Below are 9,296 nucleotides of genomic sequence, written 5' to 3'. Positions count from 1 at the left end.
TCTGCGTCTCTCATCCACACGCATTACTTTTTCAAAATCAAAATTACAGGACTTTATCCGGGCTTCACCCACTCTGTGGAATGCCCTCCCATGCACAATAAGACTCACCTCTAGTCTCCAAACCTTTAAATGTTCCCTAAAAACTGACCTCTTCAGACAAGCCTATCAAATTCCAGACCCACCCACATAACCTTCAGTGCTTCCCTATCAAATGACATCCTCTCTGTACAGTACACACAACATCACATATCTTGTCTTTCTTTACTCTCTGACCCTGAGCCAACACTGCTGGGTGATCATATCATACAACCAATTAAAAACCTAGCAATCTGGTGGACCGTTATGCAATAGGTAGCATCTATCCTTGTGTATCAATGCCTATTTCCCTATAGATTGTAAGCTTGCAAGCAGGGCCTTTCTACCTCTGTCTGTTTTTTACCCAGTTTTGTTATATTACTGTTGTTCCGATTGTAAAGCGCAGCAGAATATGCTGCTCTATATAAGAAACTGCTAATAAATAAAATAGTTCCGGCTTTTCAAACGCCGGATCTCTCTGTGGGAGATGCTTCAATGGACGTAGTTTGTGCGCGAAGGATCGACGTGGATCCAATGCCATCAGAAAACAGACGCTCTCTTTGTGCTATATGGATTTCATAAGAGAGGATGGCCTGCCAATAAGCAAACATTGCCTAGATGGCTTCGGATGACTATCTTAGAAGCATACTCTCAAACCGATCTCCCTATCCCGTGTAATGTGTCTACCCATTCTATCCTTTCAGTAGGTCCTTCATGGGCAGCCTACCGTGGTGCCTCAGCTGGGCAACTCTGTAAGGCAGCCACATGGTCATCCTTAAATACAGTTATCAGATATTATGCCTTGTGATATCTTTGCCTCTCCGGATGCTGCATTTGGGCGTGGGATTCCCCTCTCTTAATTACTGCTTTGGGACATCCCAATGTATAGCCTGTGGATACTACTGTGGACCCTGAAGGAGAAAACAAGTTATGGTAGACTTACCGTTGCTAATCTGTTTCTCCAAAGTTCACAGTATCCACAGGGAACCCATCCTGATGCACCCGATTTGAGAATCTAAACACTAACTCCTTCCTTCTGGTATGGAAGTGTGTGTGTTCTTCTCGCTCTGATCTTGGTACTACCTGGTCTTTATGACAAAACTGAATTGTCTGGGCCAGGAGGTGATGTTATAGGGAGGCTGGACCAATGCATGCTGGGAGCACCAAAAGCGTTAACCGTTTGGTGCCCGATCCTCTAATGCCACCTACAACCCAATGTATATCCTGTGGATACTAAGGACTTTAGAGAAACAGAGTTATCAACGGTAAGTCTACCGTAACTTCTGTTATAAAATGTATATTTATGCTACACAATGCTTTACAGCTACAGCACAGACTCATTTTGCAAGATTAATGAAGAAATTGGAGTCTTGCACAAACCTCTGGCCAGGAAACATGAGTCAGTAACATCTGTGACAGTAGAACTGTGCAGCTCAGGACTTGTGAGAGAACCACTGCTGCAGATCACTTTATAAGCTAGAAGTGCACAAATACATCTAGGCAAGTAAAGAAAAGCCAAGGTCTCAGCTTTGTAAAGGACATCGACAAGGAGAAAATCTTTGTCACTGCAAAACAAACATGTAACACAATGCAACGAGTGAGCTTTATCTACACAGACCACCTTTATTTCAGTTTCACAATACAGATACTGGTGCATCAAGCATTCCAAAACGGTCCATTGCGTTTGAGTCTTTGCTGTACTTTTTGCAACTAAAGATTGTATATATAATCCATAATCCCTGCCCACAAACTGATAAAGTATTAAAGTGTGAGGGTGATTACTATGAGCCTGTCCCACTGCGAGAGCAGCGACTGATCTGTTGCACTGGCCAGTGGGAGCACTGAGGAATTTGTTGCACAGAACATTCTTTAACCTCCCACTGATAAGAAGTTTGGAGACATTGTTCAGCTGAAGGAGAACAACAAACATAGGCTGAACGTGTGACATTCATCTGACCTAAAACTGCATCTCTTGGGAAATATAAATGGTAATTATCAAAGGCTTGATAGAGTCCACAGCAATACCTTCAAGTAACATGCTTTAATAATGACGGAGCATATATATGTCATTTGGCCCCAGCCTCTGCTGTTTGCCAGTGACTTACCATATGGGAAACACTACAAAATAATGGCCCCCCAATCTGCTTTCATCCACCGGGATGCGGTCAAGATGCCGCCGGCCGGAATCCCGGCGGTCGAAATACCGACGCCGGAATCCCGACCGCCACAATCCCGACATATTCTCCCTCCGTGGGTGTCCACGACACCCATAGAAGGAGAATATAATAGTCTGCCGAGCGTAGCGAGGCACCGTGCCCGCAGCGTGGCGAGCCCGCAAGGGGCTGCGTTCCGCTCGCCACCCCTGTCGGGATTGTGTGGTCGGGATTCCGGCGTCGGTATTTCGACCGCCGGGATTCCGGCCGGCGGCATTTAGTACTGATCCCCATCCACCATGTGGATTGACTGAGAGTAAGATCAACAGGTAAAAGCCATTCTCACTACTGTAATATCACACAAGCCAATACAGGTACGAAATCTTAAATGGATATCTTTATTTCAGCAACCATTCGATAACAGAACAGTGTATTCTCTGGCCACTGTTAGAGAATCTCACAATACTTCGCCTCCACATTCTTATTCAGCATTAAGGATGGAAAGATTGACAGGTTTCCCCCGCCCAACATCTCTGGATCTGTAACCATATACTTTACCCATTTGCTTATTTTTGCATGTGATCGTATCATATATAATTAGATAAGTTACCAGCCATGTTTAAATAAGAATTCCTGGAAGTCTGTATTATTGACATGTGATCCTTGTTCTCCTACTCCCGGCACAAGATACTGCTATACACAAACAGTGTGACTGTACAGGCAACAGACTGAAAGCAATGTGTATGCAGTTTATGACCTACCTAATACAAGTGTATTGCTTCAGCCTCACACAACATGACCTTCCTTCACTAGGTGTAGCGTGCATCTCTCGGTCCTTGAGACTTGGTTCCATCGTTTCGATGGTGATGTGAAGTGTTAGTGTTTCATCAGCTGAACACAGTATAGGCGGCCACTTTGAGCAATGAGCTAACAGTTCTAAGAAGCCCACTGATTAGCTAGGAACTTGTGACATTACTGAGGTGTGAGGCAAATTATATTCTCTCATGTATACAGGTCATGCCATAAAATGACTGCTTACACTGTGCAAACCTGGAGTAAGCACGGAATAATATGTAGCTGCAGATTTCAGAAATCCCTTGGAACATATATTTTTGTTTATTATTCTTACAGGTAAAGGAACTGTCTTTGGGGTTGCTAAACATGAAACCATGTCGCTGCCTTATTTGATTCAGCTTTGCATTATATTTGTATATCACCGAAGAAATTAACCCACACAAGAACTGCTAAAGAATGGTCCTTTGATGTTCGAGCAGTCCTGTGTCCTTGGTGGATGACACTGACTGCATACCCTGTAAACGCCGCCATTTTAGAGTACCGCTCTTTTCCCCTATTTTAACGCGTTGGGTATGGGATCCCGGCCGCTAGGGGACAAGTGCAATGAAGCCCCTTGCAGGCTCGGTGACTCACCACCACAGGTTCTATTCTAGATTGACCATATTATCCCTTTTACCTGGGACGCTCATGGATTACACAGGTTCTGTGGCTGATTAAAACCAGCTGAATTGTAGGATTGAGGTCAGCCAGCCACAGAACCTGTGTAATCTATGAGCGTCCCAGGTAAAAGGGATAATATGGGCACTCTATCTATTCCCACTCTATGGGTGTCGTGGACACCCACGAGTAGTGATAGCCTGTTAGCCAGGATTCCAGCTGGCGTCATTTTCAGTGGTTGGGATTCCGGCGTCTGTATCCTGACCGCCAGCAATGTAATTACATCCCATTTGAACACATAAAGAAGAATCTTATTTTGCAGTCGCTCGTTATTCAGGGTGGCCATATCTACTATGTTACGCTTTGCTGAGAATACCGACGTTTGTGAGAAGTCTTAACAATGCAGAAGGGTTATAGGGGAACAGCTTCTTTCTGTGCAGTCTGCAAATGGCTTCTCGAAGATCTTCCAAACACTGTGCTGATTTCTGTTGGGTGCTTGTGTTCTGACTGGTGTTGCTTCTGGCTTGTGCACTTGCTGGTGGTGTGGACAGGAATGCTGGGTGGCCTGCTCGCAGCCCTAGTCTCTCCATGTGTTTATCTATATCTCTGCTGTCAGCCCCAGCACTGTGTATGGTGACAGAGCAATTACTCTCTGCATATTCTGATTCAGACTCTTCAGAGCTGTCATATGCTACAAGGCGCTGTAGGGCACTCTGAGAGGATGAGCTTTCACAGCCAGACAGGCTAGGAGGTGTTGAAGGCCTGGAATTATCATTTGGACCAGAGGCAGGAGGACTAAGGACCAATGTAGTAGAGGTGTGCAGATTTGGAAGGCTAGTGCATTCTCCTTGGACTGGCAACATGCCTGCTGACTGCTCTTGCGCAGAACAGACAGGGATACTAGATAAGGTATGTGACCGGAGAGACATGGACTCATCAAAAAAAGTGCAAGTTAGGCAGAATAGAGGCCAGTCTTCCTTCAACAGTTTCAGATACCTGACCAAGTATTCCAGAAAGCAGGTCTCTGAGGAGATGAGAAAGTCCAGCAGGACAGAAGCATCAAACAAAACATTACTAAGCAGGAACAGAAAGATACAGTGAGGGTTGGTACCGCATTGATGTGAAGGACAGCTTGTGACTCCTTTATCAGTTTCAGAAGGACATGACCGAAGGCTGAAAGAGAAATTAAACCTATGAGAAGCTAGTTGTGTTCTAAACTGCAGCTAGTCTGATTACAGGGTATGTGTGAGCCGCTTTACTCACTAGTGCAATGTCTAGAAAATGTGAGAAACTATATTGAAAAAAAGAAAAAAAACAGACTTACGGCTTCACAGCCTCGTGCTATATACAGTAACTAAAATCATCATCTCCAGGACCACAAAAATAAGAATTTGCTGTAAGGCAATAGACAGACTATGCTTACCTTGAATGGTGGAGGTACATCTGGAGCAAACACTTTGCTACTTCCAACATGTCATCATCCTGTTCTATGAAGGTAAGGGACACCCATTCACAAGTGTGCACCGGATCCTTCCACTTAAGATGATGCCTTAGAAAATCCAATATGCCAGCCATGACAGTGTGCAGGTCCATCACAACATCAGCATGACCTGCAATGACATAACATTCCTTACCTGGCGATAATCACCATATTCCTCTCCGGCACCCCTGTAGTGTTTGTCTGGCTGTTGGCGTGACACATCAATGATACTTAGCTCTGAAGTAGAAATACTCTTAGAATTTAAGCAGTTTAAAAAAAATAAAAATATAAAAAATTGGGAATCAGCCACACATATTGTAATTGTTTCCCCATATGAACTTAACTACTGTCCAATATGTCTGTATGCATTAAGGATCTATATATAGTTTGTGTCTAAACTTGCTATAAACACACCTAGAAGAGCCCAGGGATTGAAGCTGGATGTTATAACAATCCTGCTTATCTTGTGTTTACCTTTACTAAACACATCAGAACTCAATGTTTCAATGCTCCCTTCATCCTCTTCAGTAAGTATGTTTAAGTATGTTCTTCCTGATGTATCCAAGTGTGCAAAAGGTCACACAGGATGTCCTTCATACCAATTTGTCAACAGGTTTTGTCCATTTACCAGTGTTTGGGAGTAAATAATTGATTGTCATTTGCCTCATCCACTAACAGATTTTCATTACAACCAATCAGATAATTGTATAGTGTATGCCCAGCTTATGTATTGTATGGGATACGGTCATTAGGTCGACCACTAATGGTCGACATGGTTATAAGGTCGACATGAACAAGGTCAACATTGAGTTTTTCACTTTTTTTTTCATATCTGGAACTTTTTCATACTTTACGATCCATGTGGACTACGACTGGGAATAGTAACCTTGCCCGAAGAATAGTGAACAAAGCGAGCATTGCGAGGGAACACGGTGCACTAATTGGGGTTCCCCGTCACTTTACACAGAAAACGACACCCAAAAATGTTGATCTTGTTCATGTCGACCTAGTGACCATGTCGACCAATAGTGATCAACCTAATGACTGTCGACCTAAGTGTGATCGACCTAATGACCCATACCAGTGGCGTAACTCCTACCCCTGCAGAGGCGCAGGGCTGCGGGGGCGCCGCCACTGATTGCTGCTGTGAGTTTGGGAAGGAGCCGGAGGGCACAGCGCGCGCCTCTCTTGTGTCTCCGGCGGCGGAGTATCTGTCAAAGGAAATGCCGGTACGTGTGTCAATCAGAGCTCGCGGACCGGCAGCCAATCAGGAGCCGCAGCAGCCGATCTGCAAACTCTGATTGGCTCACAAACCGGCACTTTATTTGACAAACACGCCGCTGGAGACACAGGAGAGGCGCGCGCTGTGCTCTCCAGCTCCTTCCTGGACTCGCAGACTGCTCCTTCCCGCACAGCAGCGGGGGGTGGGTGTGTACCTGGAACTTGGGGGGCATATTTGGCACTGGGGGCATATGTGTATCTCGTACTGTGGGGCATGTGTGTCACTGGGGGCATATGTGTTTCTGGCGCTATGGGGGTATATTTTTATCTGGCACTGGGAGCACAGCCCTAGCCACAAGCATTACCCCTGGTAACAAACACAACTCCCAGCTCATGAAATCCCTGGCACCAAGCATTACCCCCTAGCAACGAGCATGACACCCAGTGCATGAAATCCCTGGCAATGAATATTACCCCCTGGCAACGAGCATAACACTCTGAGCATGGAAACCCCTGGCACCGTGCATGGAACCAAGAGCATGAAACCCCTGGCAATGAGCAGGTAGTTTAAAAGTATATACAAAAGATTGGCGCTCTACAGTACACACACTATATCTGGTTGGATTCAGACGGCTGCTCACCAGTTGTGGGCGGGCTGCCCCAACAATAGATCAAAATGGATACGAAAAAAGAAAGAATGGGAGCGCTGGATGAATCCAATATGTATTTTTTATTAAAATATTGTTATATCAACCACATAAAAATACAGTGCATGAACTAGCCTAAAAATAATGAACAATTAATAATGTACATTTATACATTATTAATTGTTCATTATTTTTAGGCTAGTTCATGCACTGTATTTTTATGTGGTTGATATAACAATATTTTAATAAAAAATACATATTGGATTCATCCAGCGCTCCCATTCTTTCTTTTTTCGTATCTAGTTTAAAAGTAGTTAGAAGCCTTACTGTAGGGCTTAATGTGTAATGGGCATTGCGGTGTGTGGCATAATTTATCACGGACATTGCAGCGTGTGGCATAATGTGTCACAGGCATTACGGTGTGTGGCATAATGTGTCGGGAGCATTACGGTGTGTGGCATATTGTGTCATGGGCATTGTGTGTGGCATAATGTCTAAGGGCCACTGCAGTATGTGGCACAATGTATACTGGGCAAAATGACAAATAATGTAAGGGGCATGAATCAGGATTATTTTTTTTTTCCTGTGGTGGCCAACATCTGGGCGTGCAGGTTGCAAAACTAGGGTATACGGTAGTCTTTTCCTGCAATGCCACGCCCCTTTATGCAAAGCTGCACCCATGTCAGCAAGGCCACACCCTTTTTTGCAGCACGCGCAGATTCATCACTTTACTAGTGGCAATTATGGGAGATGGGGGGGCTACCAGAGAATGTTTTGGCTTGGGGAAGAAAAATGTCTAGTTACGCCACTGACCCAGTTGTATACAGTAACAGGATAACATTTCCTCCACCTGACTCTGAAGTTTACATGATGCAACAGCACGTCAGTATATCATAACATTACTGTTGAATATTAATACATGCCAACATGTTATGTACCATAATACATATAAAAATAGATAATAAAGGTGAAGAAGTGCGTGTGAAATTCATACTTTTTTTTTTAAAAGAGTTCTGATAGGACAGACTGTGTGGGCTGAATGGTGGGTGAGCATGTGTTTACTGGGGTGGGTGGAAAGTGTACAGATGATGGGCAAGCAGTTCTTGCGGCATTAGCAGATTGTCACATTTGTGTTGCTGCTGGAGACTCCATGGCTCTCGAGGATGCATATCTAGCAGCATCGGCTGACTGACGTGTTTGTCTTGCAGCTGGAGACTCCATGGCCCTGGATGCTACATGTCTAGCAGCATCAGCAGATTGGCAAACTAACCTTGCATTGAGGGATTTGCTCTCTCTCGAGTGGCTGCATGCCTGCTTGTACTTCCTCTGAAGTCTCCTCAAGTCTTGCCACTCTTTTACTTCTAGCAGCTGAGAAGTTTGGGTGGCGTGGCTTTTCTAAAACATAAGGGCCCCCGTACACTTATACGACATGATGGTCCGTCATGTCGTATAAGATTTCCTCCACACTCCCGGCAGCCTCCCCGTTGGCAGGATAGTATTAGATATATCGTATGCAGTTTTTTTTTTTGCATACGATGTATCTTTTACTTTCCCATCCATTTACTGCGGGATCCGATCGAATGCACATGGGAACGCGCATCGGATCGGTGGGGAAAGCACACCAAAAATGCCCGATTTCACCCAATATATCAGGCCGAATTGGGCTGAAAACGGGCATTATCGGTCTAGTGTATGGGGCCCTTTAGGCTGTGGTTGCCCTTTAACAGCGAATGGTTCTGAAATGGATCACACATTTGAAGACTGAGATGTCAAAAGAAGTAAACTTAAGATGGGTACACACTTAGCAATAAATTAAACCAAGTCGCTCATTTTAACCCTTCCTGATCGACGTTGTTTACTTAATCGCTAATTGTGCATGCCACCGCCGAGCGATGAGCGGCCCCGCGGGTCGTTGAAAACCCTCGCTGTCAGCCGTGCATGCAGCTCAATTTAGACAGTCGGCCATAAACTGCATGCACGGCCCGGCGTGGCGTCACTGAGCGATATCGTTTGCATATCGCTCAGTGTGTACGCACTGCTACGGACAGCTCCAGCAGGGAAGGGACGTCGCTCATACAGTTTGAATGTGGTATACTAAAGGGGTAAATGACAGTGCGGACAGGCGTATTCTCTGACTGTTTGGAATTAGGTATATCAGGAGTAGGATGATTTACAGAACAGAAATTAGTAAAGCGTCCAAAATCACTGCAGAACAGAAATCATCCCCGAGCAGAAATCTCTGCAGGCCAACATTGAAGACCATAGCTA

The 9,296-nt window shown here is 44.8% G+C and overlaps 1 protein-coding gene across 1 annotated transcript in view; it reads right to left on the bottom strand.

Moving 5' to 3' along the window:
• Positions 1–2,607: 2,607 nt before the first annotated feature.
• LINS1 (lines homolog 1) overlaps positions 2,608–9,296 on the bottom strand; it is a 134,283-nt gene continuing 127,594 nt past the window's right edge. The window contains exons 8-9 of the mRNA XM_063925670.1: positions 5,104–5,290; positions 2,608–4,853 (exon numbers count right to left, since the gene is read on the bottom strand). Coding sequence (XP_063781740.1) covers positions 4,037–4,853; positions 5,104–5,290 — 1,004 coding nt within the window. The 3' untranslated portion in view covers positions 2,608–4,036. The remainder of the gene's footprint in view (positions 4,854–5,103; positions 5,291–9,296) is intronic.

This window comes from Pseudophryne corroboree, chromosome 6 (assembly GCF_028390025.1).
Source record: "Pseudophryne corroboree isolate aPseCor3 chromosome 6, aPseCor3.hap2, whole genome shotgun sequence".
NCBI classification, from domain to species: Eukaryota; Metazoa; Chordata; class Amphibia; order Anura; family Myobatrachidae; genus Pseudophryne; species Pseudophryne corroboree.
This window is presented reverse-complemented; position numbering and strand designations above follow the sequence as displayed.